The sequence below is a fragment of the Lates calcarifer genome, linkage group LG4 (genome assembly GCF_001640805.2).
Source record: "Lates calcarifer isolate ASB-BC8 linkage group LG4, TLL_Latcal_v3, whole genome shotgun sequence".
Lineage (NCBI taxonomy): Eukaryota > Metazoa > Chordata > Actinopteri > Centropomidae > Lates > Lates calcarifer.
In genome coordinates, this window is record NC_066836.1 from 4,662,700 (window position 1) to 4,678,461 (window position 15,762).

At 40.5% G+C, this 15,762-nt stretch overlaps 2 protein-coding genes across 3 annotated transcripts in view; both read left to right on the plus strand.

The window, feature by feature from the left end:
• Positions 1–1,900: 1,900 nt before the first annotated feature.
• On the plus strand, positions 1,901–5,797 carry LOC108884135 (ETS domain-containing transcription factor ERF). Its single transcript, XM_051069754.1, has 5 exons — positions 1,901–1,925; positions 2,567–2,798; positions 3,159–3,279; positions 4,190–4,280; positions 5,475–5,797. The coding sequence occupies exons 1-5, from the start codon at positions 1,901–1,903 to the stop codon at positions 5,795–5,797; spliced, it is 792 nt and encodes a 263-aa protein (XP_050925711.1).
• Positions 5,798–6,764: 967 nt separating this feature from the next.
• lig1 (ligase I, DNA, ATP-dependent) overlaps positions 6,765–15,762 on the plus strand; it is a 45,392-nt gene continuing 36,394 nt past the window's right edge. The window contains exons 1-7 of one of the 2 annotated variants that reach the window (XM_018678172.2): positions 6,765–6,934; positions 7,556–7,624; positions 8,526–8,706; positions 10,986–11,160; positions 12,650–12,787; positions 14,119–14,496; positions 14,662–14,770. In XM_018678172.2, coding sequence (XP_018533688.1) covers positions 6,918–6,934; positions 7,556–7,624; positions 8,526–8,706; positions 10,986–11,160; positions 12,650–12,787; positions 14,119–14,496; positions 14,662–14,770 — 1,067 coding nt within the window. In that variant the 5' untranslated portion in view covers positions 6,765–6,917. The remainder of the gene's footprint in view (positions 6,935–7,555; positions 7,625–8,525; positions 8,707–10,985; positions 11,161–12,649; positions 12,788–14,118; positions 14,497–14,661; positions 14,771–15,762) is intronic. The other variant, XM_018678173.2, reaches the window with a different exon arrangement.

The following is a 15,762-nucleotide window of genomic DNA, read 5'->3' on the forward strand; positions in this document are numbered from 1 at the left end:
GTCCCTGTGACCCTGCAGTGATCATGTGTGAGTGTAGTGCTGCGCGGGAGAAGGAAATAAAATAAGAGCTAAAGGGGGGACATCGTTTTTTTGTTGCTCCAAGATAAGAGGATATTACAGCTGGTGCAAGAGGGCTTATGGGAGAGGAGACATCATTCAGTCGGGGAAAAGGGTTATGTGAAGTACTTCTTGAAGAGATGAGTTTTCAGCCTTCCAGGGAAGGAGGTGGGTGTCTCTGCTGCTTTCGAATTGCCTGGGAAGGTCATCGCGTCTGTGGGTGGAACAGTGTGTGTGTTTATAGGGTGAAATTAAAGAAAAGCATAGAAAATACTAAACAGTCTCTGCAGGCAAAATGATACTCTCACACATTTATTTTACTGCAAAACAGTCAGATTTGCTCAAATCAAATCAGCTGTTGCATTTGTAAATGTAATTCCAAGCACATTATGAACCAACAGAGATCTATAGACCTTATATTTACTGACAATTACATCAATATTGATGCAACATATTGGCTGGAGACTGTCTTAGTTCTGGGTTTAGATTTCTCATTAAATTAATATGTGTGAAGATGATTTAATCTCATAAGTGATATTGGGAGCAGAGGCTGCTGCAATCAGTTACAGCAGCTGTGCTTTGTTGTGATGGCTAATTTAACTCCCTGTGACAGCTAATTAATATTTTTTTAAGAAGTTTTTTTTCTCTTTCTTCACCTCTCTGACTTCACTATAATGATGATGATGATCATAGTGATGAAGAAACCGCAAATCATGTTTTTTCAGATGCAGTGCAGCTGCAGCTCCTCAGTCGGACACCTCACAGCACCTTACTGGAGCAGAAGTAAGACTGTGTTTCTGTGTGTGTGTCTGAGGATTCAGCTTGGTTATTTACATGTGTGTGGGTTGGCAATTCGTTTTTATGTAACAGATATTACATATTCATTCTTTGCTGTGTTTCTGCCTTTGTTACAGCAGCATGATACAAATAGACAAAACATTTCATTTACTTAAATCAAAGGAGTGGTGCTCATGAAGTTGTACGGAGGACCAGAGGTGATTAAAAATGTACATTTTGTTTATTTCTCACAGTTACAAAGTAAGGTTGTTGTCATTATGAAGTTGTTTAGTTTGTCTTGGTAGTCAATCCACATGGTCTTGACATAACAAATAATTTGTTTGTTTACTCATGGACAGCTGAAAGAGATTTTTTAATATGATGCTAGCTAAGTGCAGAGCTAATCACTGTTACAAATCCCACTGAATTTCAAAAGATTTTTTTTAAAATAAGACATAAAATATAAGACTTTTTTGTGAAATTCCAGGTTTTTTTCATAAGCTAAACCAAAGAAGCAGGATGCAATGTGCATTTTACACATAATAAACTTTCACTTCATTTCTAAATAAAGAATTTACAGCTATCTCTTTGCTGTGAGGAACTGACGTCTTTTCAATGAATAATCATGCTGTGAACTCAACATAATGAGCTTGAAATTGTTTTTCTCATAATGATGGAGTGATTAGTCTGTGCTCACAGGATGGCAAAGCTTCATAATGAGAAAAAATAATGTGTAAATAATTACTCATGCACTCTACAGCATGTCTTTTATGGCCCCAGATAATGTTTTACATGACGTGTCTTGTTGAAACAAATGTTCAGCAGCTCCTCTGCTGTAAAACAAACAAGTTCATTTTTAGTGTCAGGCAGTGAAATGTTTCATTTTTCCAGTCCTCAGAAAATAACTGTGTCACACATTTTTGAACAAACTAAACAAACGGACAAACAAGCTATTGTTTTTGAACGTTCAAACACAGTAGTGCATCATTTGCTAAAGATTCAGTCATATTATGTGAGGAAAACTAACACACACAGTAGTTTTTACCTTAAGCTAAAAATACCCAAAATGGCTGTGAGCGTCATTTCCCAAGGTCAGACCCTTTAAAAGGCGTCATGAATACCAACCTAACATCTCACTCTTGCATCACTCAGTGTAAATCAGTCAGTTTAAAAATACTGTAACACTGCCCACGGGTTTAAAGCGCTGACCATGCACTGACTGTGTCCATGTCTCTCTCCCTCTCTCTCTCTCTGAATTTTCCACCAACTCTCTAAAAAAAAATCCACCTACCAGCTCCACTAATGCTCACCAATTAACACTTTATATCTTGTTTACGGTGCTGCATCTTGTTTACAGCACAGACATGAGAGTGGTATCGATTTAAACTCATTAAACTCTGACTCTCTCAAGAAGGCACATAAATATTTCCCAAAATGTCGAAGTAAGGCTCTAAAACAACACCACAACGCAGAGATGTTGTTAAGCACATGAAGCATGTGACTTAATGTGACACAGAAATGCCATATTTCCATCATGTGTTCTACACTTTCTCTCAGCATTTAAGGTTTGACTGACGCTGTTTTTACTTATGTCATCTTGTTGCACCCTCTTCTTCTGCAGGGGGTTAATAGACCACAGTATTTGAGACATCAAAGAAATTAAATTCATGCCACATTTTGATGGAAACACACTCAGAGTCATTTTCCCAACAAGTTCCTCTTGTCTCTCCAGCAGTGCTGTTCCCTGACTGGGCCTACAAGCCGGCCTGGTCCCCTGGCTCCAGACAGGTTCAACTGTGGCACTTCCTGCTGGAGCTGCTGGGGCGGGGCGAGGGCGGGGCCATCGGCTGGGGAGGGGAGTGGGGCGAGTTTGTCATCCGGGACCCCGAGAGGTTGGCCAGGCTGTGGGGGGAGAGGAAGGGCAAACCTCACATGAACTACGACAAGCTCAGCCGGGCGCTCAGGTGATGAAAAATGCAGCAGTGATGCATTGTGTACATGTACATTACACACACACACACACACACACACATAAACAACCACATGTTACAGCTTTAACTGTGAAAGTGTGAAATCCTCCCTCTCTGTGCAGCTTTCTCCCTCAGGCTGATGCTGTAAATAAAATGCACTCCTCACCAACATACACTGTCAAATTAAATTTTTAAAAATCTGAAGTGCCCACAGATGCAACACATTCCCATCTGGGAGGCACTTTTATCCAAAGTGCCCTACAGGAACGCAAGTGCATACCATAGATATACGCACATCCCAGTTCAAACGGACGCAGTCAGCGCAGCCTGACACAGAAAACATTTTACTTCCAGATACTACTACAACAAACGCATCCTGCACAAGACCAAAGGGAAAAGATTCACCTACAAGTTCAACTTCAGCAAACTCATCCTGGTGAATTATCCAGGATATCCACTGCCGCCCAGCCACCAGGTCATTACCACATCTTTACATCTCAAACCACAGTTTAAAGGACTTCACTGCGTGTGGAAACTGGCTTCTTGCTTATTCAAAATCATTAAAAAGACGTCTCCTAAACTGTTATTTGTCCAGTTTCCTAAAACATGTGTATAGTCCTTTAAGAAGAGTTTTATTCCACAGCACTGTGAGAAAAAATAATTAATTCTATTATTATTATTTTTTTAAATGGGCCCAACTTTAATAGAAACAATTACTCCAGCTTTATCATTTAATATGAATTTGGCTGACTTGAATAGAAATCGTTACCGAAACTTTATCATTTAATATAAAATTGACCAACTGACTGATCCTCTAGCGTAGAGGGAGTTAAAGTTGTATCACATTCACAGGCAAACCGAGGGCTTAGGTCACCTGCCATCCTTTAGAAGGCACCACACTTTGTTTAATTATATGATTAATGCTGTAAGAGGAGGGATTAGTACAGGGATGTGCTGCGTCTGTTAAGGTAGAAAAGTGCTGTGTAAGTGTAGTCCATTTAAAAATGTACTGTTAGTTTTTTCAAATGGAAATCCCAGTTTGGAATAAAACTCTTCATATCATATATTTTAATTAAGTTCTTAACATTTTCAGTCTTAAATGAGGCCAGCGGTGTACAAAATATCAGGAACACCTTCCTGCTAATGAGCTGATTAATGTCTTAATCATCTGCAGTGTTGAAGTGTTTAACTTTTCTGCCTCCTCTCAGACACGTCAGCTTTGATCTACAGTATGTTTAGTACCTCAAAGAATTAGCAACAGATCTAAAGCTGTGTTCTTCGGTGTTCTTGATATTTTGTGCACACAGCGTCTGATTGTTCTGTACTGAAAGATCCATGTTCCCATTTCAACCACCCTTCATCTCCATCCATCCATCCATCCTCAGCTGGTACAGAACGGTCCTCTTCCCTTCCCTCTGCTCCCCGCTGAGAGTGGCCTCCCTCTGTGTGGAGGAGCAGGGTCAGTGATGGACAGAGGTAAGAACAATTGGTACGACTGGTGCAGTTAGCAAGGGGCATTAATTTGCTTTTTATATTCTCTGTGTTTATTCTGTCTGTAGTCTGAGCATGAAAGTGACTAGAAAAAACAAAATGCTGCATCTAAGAATTAAAAGATAAGCAGGGTATGAAATGTATAAGACATAGCAGTGTTACCATTTTTCTTATTGTCAACAAATCCCATAAAAAGACCAAAACAAACAAAAGAAATGAAATCAAAGTAAACTCAAACCCAGTCCACAGCTCATTATTGAGCTCTTTATAAGGGGCTGTAAATATATGGTTTTATTTCATCAGGTCATTGTTGGTTTTGGTCTTTTTGTGGGATTTACTGAGTCTAGGAAAAATATAGAAAATTTCCAGCCTTGTCTTTCCACTTGATTTAGTATCTTTGTTTTGTTTAGCTTTTCATCTACCGCTCTTGAAATAAAGGGGAAACACCAAGAAACTTCTCAGCTCTCCATCCTCCCCAGGCTCACTCAGTTTGACGTCACATAACTCATGTTTAAAAGCTCATATGCTGCAGATTTCTAATCTGGTTCTTCTACACTTTAATGTGTTTCAAGGTGAAACAGGACGTCAGTGACGGGAAATGATGCAAGCACAGAGTTCGCTCTTGACCTTGAAGAAACATTTTTGCTGTTTCTAAAAATGATTAAAGTCAAGCTTCAGACTGTAATACTGCAAGTTTATTGTTTAGACTTTTTTATTTAGTGGTTAGAATCCCTTGAATTTAGTATTATTACAGTACAGTAATTATGCTGTTTTAGCTCAGAAATAAGCTTGAGAAAAGACCTTGAGATATGATTTTTTTTTTTGTTTTGTGTCTTCTGAGGTCAAGAATGTGCTTTCACACTTGAGATTTCATTTTTTTCTTTTTATTTAATTACTTTTTACATAAAAGTGTCCAATATATCTAAGTTATATTATGCTGCATCAGCTAACAAGGTCAAAAAGACAGTTTCCATTTTTCTGTGAATGACTTTAACTTGATTTAAGACCCATTCAAAGCTACAGGTTCCTTATGGGAAATAGTTTGGTGATATTAATATATGAATATTGATAAATGAAGCTCTTGTTGTCTTTCCCATGTGTCTCTGCAGGCATGAAACATCATGAAGAAACTGCTTTACAGTTTGTGATTGATGTGACTCTCTCTTTGTTCCCTGACAGCAGTGCAGCCTGTGCCTCACCCCTTCTTGCTCCCGTGCTGCCTCCCTAAGCCCATCCCGACGCCCCGGGCTCTCCACGGCCCCTTCCCCTTCATCTCTGCCCCTGCACGTCCGGGCGCCAGCCTGAGGGAGCTGAGGGAGTCGGGCCTCCCGTCTCTCGCCTCGGCCCTCCACGTCAGCTCTAACGGCTGGCCGCACAAGAGCCCCGCGGGGTGGGATCTGAACCACATCAGTCGAAGCCTGTTCGGCGGAGTGAAGCAGACTGAAATTCAAGGAGAGGAGAGGAGAACGAGGAGTGATGCACACATGGGGGAAAGAGAGTGAAGAAGAGGAACAAACTACAACAGACAGACCCATTTCCATCCTCAAATCTCTCAAATTCACTCTCTTTTTGTGTCTTTTTGAGCTCATTGTAGTTTATTATTCACTGCCTGTGACTTAAGATACACAGACTTTGTATTTATTGAGTTGGACAATGTTGTGTTTGTGTGTTTTTTTGTAATAGAAATATTGAGAAGCCCTGCTTTTCTTCTGTCAGTACTTCACGCCACAGTAGGGGAATTGCACTTGTAAACAATTAACAACATGGCACTTGTGTTTGAGTAAATAAAGCAGTGCACTCGATGTACATTATTCAGCTGCTTGCCTCGCAGTTCACCCCATGAAAATAATAAGAGCTGCATGAATGATGCAGTCAAACAGACACAGTGAAATTTTGATGAAAGGAGCCCTTCGTGTTTTCTCTGCAGCATCAGGACCAGCAGCCCGCCGGCTGGTACCACTCCGACACGGCAGGGGGCAGTGGCAGCTTTGACATGCCACAAACTTTTCACAGCGCAGCTTTTCCCGGGAGAGAGAGTCAGCACTGAGATGTGCAAAAAATGAAGATGTGCCACTCTGATCGGTTTTTGTGTACCATCATCCTAAGTCAATTTATCTGGGGATCTTTCCATTAGAATGACACAGTACACAACCAGTATTGTTTTTTTTGTTTTTTTGATGATTTCTTATGTTAATTTTCAGTATCATATAGCCTAATAATATATTAGAGCACCTACCTGGAATAATCTCAGGATAGTTTTACATGTTTTTAATTTGTTTTTATCAAGGATATCATGCTTGCTATTTCTACCATTTTGCATTTGTTTCATTTTGTTTGCCGAGTCAGTCTAGCTGCACTCGCCTTGCAAAAACGTGTCCTTGTCTTTCCCTCTTTTGGAGTGGGGGGCCCCAAAAAAGGCCAATTTTTTAGTTCACGAGTGACTCCTCTTCTCTTTTAACGATCTTTGTTTGAGATGTGATTTTGGCGCCGAATATTCCAACTATTTTGTCGATCTGCGGCGCGGCGGGAGTTTGTGTTGTTGTACGTGGATGTTGGACCCGTGTTATTCCTTAACTATTAGTTTTAATTCGTTCCCAGGTGAAGGAAGAGTTTGAGGACAAAATGCAGCGGAGCATCGCGTAAGTAAAGTGACGGCGGCTGCTAAAGGTTTCCGTTTAGCTTGCTAGGAACGAGGGTTAGCTTGGCGACGTTTGAACCCGTATTAGCATTAATCAACCGAGTTGAGTGTGCTATACGTTGTGTTTAGGGGTCTTTAAAGTGCTTACAACGGGGTTTAGCCTGTGAAGTGTAGCTGGGTTTTACTGTTAACCACAGTACCTGCAAGTTAGCATTAGCTTGAATTAGTCTGCAGCGTCTGTTTTGGCGAGAGGATTCATTTAATGTGCAGAGAGACTAAACTCATGTTGTTTAAAATCAGGTGGGACAAACCTAACTACACAGTTTTACTGTGTCTGTGGGAGAAACTGTGTTTATTTTGGCACAGATGTACAAGTATTAGAGTAACGTTGTGATCCAAACAGCTAGCTTAACCATCTGTCATGTGCATGAGGCTTTTAACCATGAGTTAAGACTAACTGCTCATTTTTAATAAACACCACTGCTTTGAATTAGTTACACACACTTCGCTTGTGTTGTAAATAACCATCTGAGTCCCGTTTATTACAGTTACACTCAACCTTTTTTGACTGTCAAGCCTGTCAACGCACCTCAGGCCATTCACTTGTTATATCTGTCTGCAGATCCTTCTTTCAGCCCAAGAGCAAAGACAAGGACATTCAGAAGAAAGCCACAGATGAACCAGTGAAAAAGTAAGATCTTGCTTCATTTAATCACAAAGAATTGGAGGTCATTGCTCTGTGAAATGGATTATTGTTATATATATTATATATTATTATTATGTGTGATGGAGAGCTGAACAGAACTCCATCCTTAAACTACAAAACACTGTAGGAGAAGATAGCGTCCATTTACAGTGAATTTGTTGCTGTCACTTACATATTTGAAAAACTCCACTGATTACAGGATATTACTGTTTTGTTTACGCATTATACTTTTTTAAGGGTCATGCTGCTAATTACAGCTGTCAGATTAGCAAGAATTGGAGTTATCTTTGTCTATATAGATACTTAGAAAGACCTGCGCTGGCTCCAAGACAGAAATATTAATTGGAAGATAACTGACTGTCAGCTCAGACATCAGTAAACCATATCAGTGCATCAGCTAATTTTCAAACACATCTTTGTATTGAAACCCCTCTGACAGTTTGAGTATGTGCAATTATCTTTGAATCTGAAGCCAAGATCTCTGTTGCTCAGTAAAACTTCTTGTGTCCAGTAGTTATTATCAAAAGCAGCGATGAAAAGAGATAACTCCAGTTTCTCATCTCCAAGCTGCTTTGATGATAACTTGCTCATTATCTCAGCACTGTATCATTTTTAAAGTATGTCTTAAAACTCACTTTAATACCCTTGTCTTTATTTAATGATCTCTTCATCATTGCTTTGACCTCTTTCTTTTACAACTCCTCCCTTGATTTTACGTCTTGGTTGTTTTTTTGATGGCTCATTCTATTGACTTTATCCTTTTTAAAATTCTTAATATAGCACCTTGTGGCTGTGCTTTTGAGCGGCGACCATATAAATGAGGCTTGTGGCTTCATTTTATTTGAATCGCACAATGTCTTTACTGCGTGTCCCTGCTCATCCTCAGACCTGTCAAGAGCCCTCTCAAGGTGCAGAACGGTGTCCAGGAAGCCGACTCGCCCATCAAGAAGGTTACCAAGCGCAGCCGTCAGATCCTGGACAGCGACGATGACGAGGCACCGGTTGTTAAAGAGCAAGTCGCCGCCAAGGGGCAAGGAGACAAAGAAGCTCCCAGTAAAACAGAAAAGGTAAAAGGCACCTGATACTCCATGATTCAATACACAATCAACTGGAAATTCTTGGTGGTGTAGGAGCAAAAAACAAATTGACGTTTTGACGGGATGTCATTGTGTTAAAGAAACAAAGCAGACACACTTTACGTTACGTATATTTCTGTTATAACTGCAAAAGATGAATTACCAGTACGATTGCTTTTTCCTTAAACAATGTAAAAGCTATTGAAAGAGTGTGTAACCCATCAAACGTTATAAAGCAGCATTGTAACCTGCACAATCAGAATCTAATAAGACTGTTAGAGCTCCTGTAGGCATATCAGTGCCTATTGTTTATTCAATGATGGGAAAAACACTGTTACACAAAGGCACAGTAATTGTGTAGTGACTCACAGTGTTGAATGCATTTGTCAATAAGCCACATAATGAAAAGACCTGATTATCAGCTCCTGGCCGTCGCTCAGCCACCTGTTGTTTGATAAACACTTCTCTTATCCGCCCTGTTCATTTTGTTTGTGATATGTCAGCAGTGATTGATCATTTGTTCATTGAGCGAAGAAATTTTGACAGATACACAATGTTTGTCAGCATGAATAACCCCTGCATCACTTTCATATGGTTACAGTAATTTAAATATTTTTCATGACTGTGAACAGCTCCACTAGAGATAAGTGCAGGGCAGCAACTGACTTATTATCATCAGTATTTGATCATTTCGTTTTTGTTTTTTTAGATAAATTATTGGTGTATAAAAAGTGAAACAAATGTGAAAAATGTAAAATTTCCATCAGGTCTTGATGGGTCCAAGCTTTTCCACCGCAGAGCTTATCACAAGTCAACAAACAACAAGTATAAGAGGATGTTTCTGGCACAAGTTCACTTACTTTTAAGCTGCATGAAGAACATTAACATTGTTGAATGGCCAAAACACTTTATTTTTTTTTATTTATTTATTTTTACCTCAGATCATTCATTGACACCACCAGTCATGTTTCAGATATGGATTTTAAAGTAAATGTTATTTAACACTGTTACTAATAGCAATGTGGGCAGGGTTACAGTAATTATTTTTTTTTATTTCAGTATATTTCGGTTTTGTATTCATGGTACTGCTAGGAGCTGTATCAAGGTGTGCACAGAACATATTAAAACACAGTTTATTCAATCATCAAAATAATTGCAGATTGATTTTATTGTTGTAGTCTTAGTTTCATCCTTTCCTTCTAGCTCTCTATTTTTGATTTATTTGCTTTCTAAGTCGTTTTTATGATCTCAGTTGCAGCATGTGCTGCTTAGGTGTTGGTGGGAGATGTGTCCAATGCAGTTGGTCTGTTGTAGATGGTACTTTAGTGGATATTAAGACAACAAATATACTAAAGATTAGCATCAATGCAACAATCTGTAATCATATTTGTGTTTATTTTCCTCCTAAGGACAAATATGAGGATATAAACTTTTACCAAATCCTAATTTCTGTTTTGTTCAAATTATCTGAGCCACTAAATCTTGGACTGTATCCAGTCTACCCCTGGGTGGGATTCACTGATATAAATAGCAACTTTATTGTGAGACCAGTGTGTCTGTGTTTGCATTCTTCATCAGCGGAGCTGGAGTTTTGTGCCTGTGACCACGCTTTAACAGTTATTATTAATAGTTTTTAAAGGGTGTTATGGAAGTTTTAGTCTGTGCAGTAACAACACTGTTTAATTGGGAGCATTGAGACATTTCATGTACAGGCCCTAATACTTGCTTTAAGAAGTTGTTGCCAGCTTGCCTCCTATACTGTTCTCTCTTGCAGGCCCCACTAAACGTTGCGCCTCATTGAACAACAAACTTGTTTTCCTTCTGATGGAGGTGTTTGTCGTTCAGGGTTTGCAGTGTTGTTTTCAGACGCTTTGTAAAAATGCTGAGATATTTTGCCTCACAGGCTTTGTTGAGATTTTTGCTTCTTTTTTTTCCATTTGCTTTCAGCCGTCCCATGTGGACAGGTCATTGTTTGTCCATAAACAAATGAATTCTCCTTTTTTCTCTCATTTAACTTGGCAGACAATGCCACAGCGAAGATATAACAAATGAACCACAGCTGTCCAGATCTTATTGTCCTGGACAGCTGGACAACTGTTACTGCCACTTCCTGCATTTTCAATATCATTTGCAGATGGAAATAGTCAAGATGCTGATGCAATTCCACCTCAAATAAAAACCGTGATTGGCTATAATTGCAGCCGTTAAAGCTTTTGTTCATGCTGCCTCCTCTCATGACGATGTTTAATATTTCTGCTCATCTTTTTCAGAAGGATGATGTGTTTAAGGCAGTTCCCACCCCCCTGTCTCCACCACCAGCCCCAACCACCCCCGTAACACCAGCCACTCCAGCCACTCCAGCCACTCCGGCCTCTTCAGCTTCACCGGGGACCCCCAGCACTCCTAACTCCATCTCCCCGTCTGGGATTGTTAAACGCAAGACCGGTCAGTATCTGATCAGGCTTCATTTATTGTTTCTTTGCCGATTGATTTTTATTTTCATTATTTTTTTCCCCTTCAGCCTTACACTAACTTTTCCTCCAGAGTTGCAGCATTTTGAACTTTGACACCAGCTGAGGATTGATAGTTTTTCTGCCTGGAGCTATTTTACTTGATTACTTGTTAGCAGGAGCCTAATGGCTCCAAATACTCATTATTTCACAATGAGGGAAAACAAGACATTTATCACAAACTGAATGCATGAGAAGTTTTTTCACCAGCGACAGTGAAGTACACTTTCCACCAGCCCGCTGCCCCTCTGGACTCTAGCATCTCACCCCTCAGATTGACAACCAGATGGTGTTGCACTCTTTGTCACTCTCTTGAGGCAGTATCACTAATTTGCATTGTGATAATATTACTACTACATTGTCTTGCGATGTTCCATTTCTGCTGACTGGACGTTAATAGAACCAGCAGAGCGAGTCGTCTTATTATCGTGGCTGATTGTCAAAGGTTATTTGGCTCAGTTTTGGTTTGCAGGCCTTGGTAACCTTCTAAAAAAGATGCATATTGGTTTCTGTTCTAACATATGTAGCAATTATTATTTTATAGCTGCAGTCTGTGCTCGACAGCTTGTACGTTTCACACGTGCAGGATAAGAGTGAAAATGAGCTGCTGCTGTTTTTTCACCCTACATGTTCATTATCTGTACATCTTAAATGAGATGTATGTGTAACTGCATTTAACATGAAACAGAATCACAAAGTGATTTCAAGTGAAGCTTTTTACTTTCTGTTCTTTTTTTCACACCACAAAAGTGAGATTCAAGCTACTTAGAGCTGCACAGGTTTCCAGAATTACAGATTTGTTTTCATTTGGGAAGCACCTCCTTTCTTACTTTGTTTCCTTCATCCTACTTTTGCTGTTCGGCAAGCAGCTCATTCTCTTTTCATCATCCCATTCTCTTTGTGTTTGATGACTGCAGTGTTTGCTTTCAGCAGTGGTGCGTTGCCACAATAAGAGCCCCTGCCACCACATCACTGCTGAGGAAAACATCACATTAAAGAAACGCTCTAATTTGACCAGAAATTGCATTCTTAATGTCCTGGGTTAATGCTTTCATTATAATATCTAAAAGGAAAACAGCAGCACTACCTGTGCTAGAACCTTAACAAGGACCAACACAGAGGCGGATGTGGAACCTAAAGCAGAATTACCCTCGAGCACCACTGCTGCATAAAATTACAGAGGAAATTACACTGGAACTGTAAGCTGCATAATATCTTTCAGGATGGAATTAGTGTTTTCATTAGCAAAGTACGTATCTGTGGTTCTCTATTTTTTTATTTTTTTCCGTTGCCCTACATCTGCAGTAAGAGAGCAGGCTCGTCCTGTTTTCATCTCCACATTCTTTCTGTTTGATCGTGGTATGATTTCAGTTGGGATGTCTCTCACTTCTCTTTTAATTTAATTCCTGTCCTGACGTCTGCAGCGAGGAAGATGTTCCCCAAGAGGAAGCTCGATGAGACCAGGAGCGGCAGCGAGAGTCAGAAGGACGAGGCCGAGGCCAAGGAGGAGCAGGGTCAGCAAAATAAACGACCCCGTGTGGAGACCAGTGCCAGCAGTGCAGGTACACCCTCACCTCTGCTATGAGTCTGATAACAGAGTAAAGCCCCTGCACAGGTCTGGAAGATCTTGGGGAGAATGGAAAAATTAATTGGAGCCTGTCAGGGTGTTGGGAAGTTGCACAGACACCTTGGATATGTGTTTTTAAAAAAAAGAAAAGGGAAGGACTATCTCCACATTAGGATCTTGTTTTTTATTATTTCCAAATTGATAAAGAAACACAATAATGGTGACAAATATCTGTACAATTCTTGCCATTATTAAGGCATAAAATGTCCCATCAACATGGTTCTCATATCCTCTACAATACAGATATTTGCTCTCTGTACAAATCTCATGGGCATATGTAGAGAGTTTAAACTCATGTTGTACATTGTGCTGGACTGTCAGCATCAATCTACAAGAATTTTTGATGGTTCATTAAACGTTTAAGCCAGTTATTAAGCAAAAATGCCAAATATTGTTTTGTTCCAGCTTCTCAAATCAGAGGATTTGCTGCTTTTCTCTTTGTTAAATTGTAAATGTAACAGATTTAAACTGTTGTTTGGAAACAAGCAATTTCTAGTCGTCATCTTGGACTCTGATGAATTGTGACATGAATTTTTCTTTATTCCAGGGCATGATCTAAACTGAATGATTATGGATTAACAGAAAAAAAAATAATCAGTGGATTTATTGATTTATAAAAATAATTCCTAGTTGCAGCTCTGACGTCAAATGGCTGATGATGTGTTATCCAAAGCCGCTTTGTCTAATCTGTTTGACTACGTTTTGACATGATGACTTATTCATGGTGAAATTAGGGGGAAGTAATGAGAGTGCAAAAGCAGGCAGCAAAATTTCCTTTCAGCAAAATTATTGACTTTTCCCACAGTCAGCACCTTTTTTAAACCTGATGTTTTTTAAGCAGCGGGTGTTCCTACAGAAGCCCAGCAGACAGGGAAATGGCCCCGCTCTCCTCTCCAAAATTGCTTGGTAAAATACCAAGAGTGACAGCTGGATTCGCCGGCCCAATCCACCAGTCATTTTAACTCGAGGATGAGAAAATTAAAGTTTCATGTCTGCCTCCTCACCCAGTCAGTATCATGACCCAAGCTCGGTCTGCTGAGACTCACTGCTACAAGTTTGTCAATAGTAATTTCTCTCTTACCTGACTCTCTAAGGTGAAAGGGACACCTCAGAAATATAACCTGTGGCATTTATTGAAGAAGGCTGCTCTGTTGAAAACCATCTTCAAACATAGGCTCACGAAAAAAAACCTGGGTTGCTCTCACTAAACTTGCTGGCATTTATCTCCTCAATGACTCCGCTCCCTTTCTGTCTCACCCTGTGTAGGGAACACCGGTGAACCCATGGAGGAGGGAGCAAAGGAAGAAGAAGTTGAAAAGGCAGTGACGGAGGCTAACAGCCCAGATGAGGAGGAGGAGAACGAGAAGAAAGAGGAAGGAGAGGAGGCCAAGGAGGAGGAGCGGGAGGAGAGAAAGAGCTCTGATGAGAGAGAAAAGAAAGCTGAGGGGGCGGAAAAGAAAAATGAAGCAAAGGAGAAGATGGATGATGAGAAAGGGCCCGCCGTTGCCAAGAAGGAGGTGGTTGAAAAGGACACGCGAGAGGGAGAAGAGAGCCCAAAAAGTCAAACAGTGAAAAAGCAGAAAGAAGCAAAAGAGCAGAAAGATAAGGAGCCGGCCAAGAAAGCCCCCATCAGCAGTTTCTTTGGTGAGAAGGAATTTGCATAGCTCTGTGCTTGCACAAAAAAAAAGGAAAACATGTCTGTAAATGTTCTGTGCTTTTATCAGTTAGGAAAAATGGCAAAGTATCGCTCTGCCCCAACCACTACTCCACCCTCACCTTTAAATTTTTTAATTAATTTACTTTTAACAGCTCCTAGAAAAGCTGCAGTGAAGACAGAGAAACCAGAGAAGAATGACGAAGAGAAAAAGACGAGTACAGAGAGGAAGAGTTCAGCGGAGGAGAGCAAAGACACAAAAGGGTAAGGAAAAAGTACAACAGGAAGTTTCAGACAGCTGAGTACTGATATGCTGGACGCCTCATCTGTCTGCTTGTTATCTAGTCTGGGTGAATCCAAATGTCCGGACTTGCGGACTTCACGGGCCTGATCCCAGAAAGTTCTAATCTACAAAACTAGATAGAAGAAAGTTGTTTTTTGTTCATCTGTGGTGTGACGCTCCTCAGTTCAGGGTTTAGTGTCGATAGAATATGATCTTGGTCGCTCATATAAAGGTAAAATTTCACTGTGCATTCTAATCATATCTGTTTTGCTGTGTGATGCAGCAGACCTGCAAATATCAAGCATAACCTGTGCCGTTAAGAGCTGTTCCAGGGTCAGGGATTTCAGTTTGTCTCCATGGAAACAAACAAGGCTTTTAAGTATTGTCTCATAGCAGATTTCAGCCCCTCCCGGTCCAACACCTTCACAGACTTTACGTGATGCCAGTGAACATGTCACTGTGTGCGTGACAAATGTCTGCAAGTCTGATCTGTTTTCTTGTCTGTATACTTGGTGGGTCTTCATGCTTCCTTCAGCAGGTACAAGGTTCATTCTCTGTGGCCTCTCAGATACACCGAACACTTAACTCATCCTCATTGTGTGCTGCTCTGCTGACCTTGACCTCTGACCCTTCTGGTGAAGCACAGCGCTGCTTCTCAGAGAGAGACAGAGCGGAAAATGAAGTTGTAACCGTAATGTTGAAGTAGAGCTACCAAAGATTTGTTTGTTGTTTGAGATCACAGGTGAGTCACGAGTCCCAAATCTTACTGTGACCTGGCGTGACATCTGTACTTGATGTTCAGGTGGCAGGGACCGACTTTACTGTTCAGCTTTAAAGCAACAACAGCGCATGTTTGCGTAAGTCAACACAGTTTTATAAACTAAAGTCAACATGAAATCATTCGATGTCAGTCTGAGGTGAAGGTCGGCTCTGCAGTGGACCTTGTGAGGTGTCCCAGATGCTTCTTCAGTTG

What these genes read in the sequence shown, in the direction of transcription:
- LOC108884135 (XM_051069754.1), top strand. Translation starts at nt 1,901, where the DNA reads ATGGCTGTGAGCGTCATTTCCCAAG. An exon ending in TGTGAGCGTCATTTCCCAAG is followed by an intron (nt 1,926 to 2,566) that starts GTCAGACCCTTT and finishes TTGTCTCTCCAG; the next exon opens with CAGTGCTGTTCCCTGACTGG. An exon ending in AAGCTCAGCCGGGCGCTCAG is followed by an intron (nt 2,799 to 3,158) that starts GTGATGAAAAAT and finishes TTTTACTTCCAG; the next exon opens with ATACTACTACAACAAACGCA.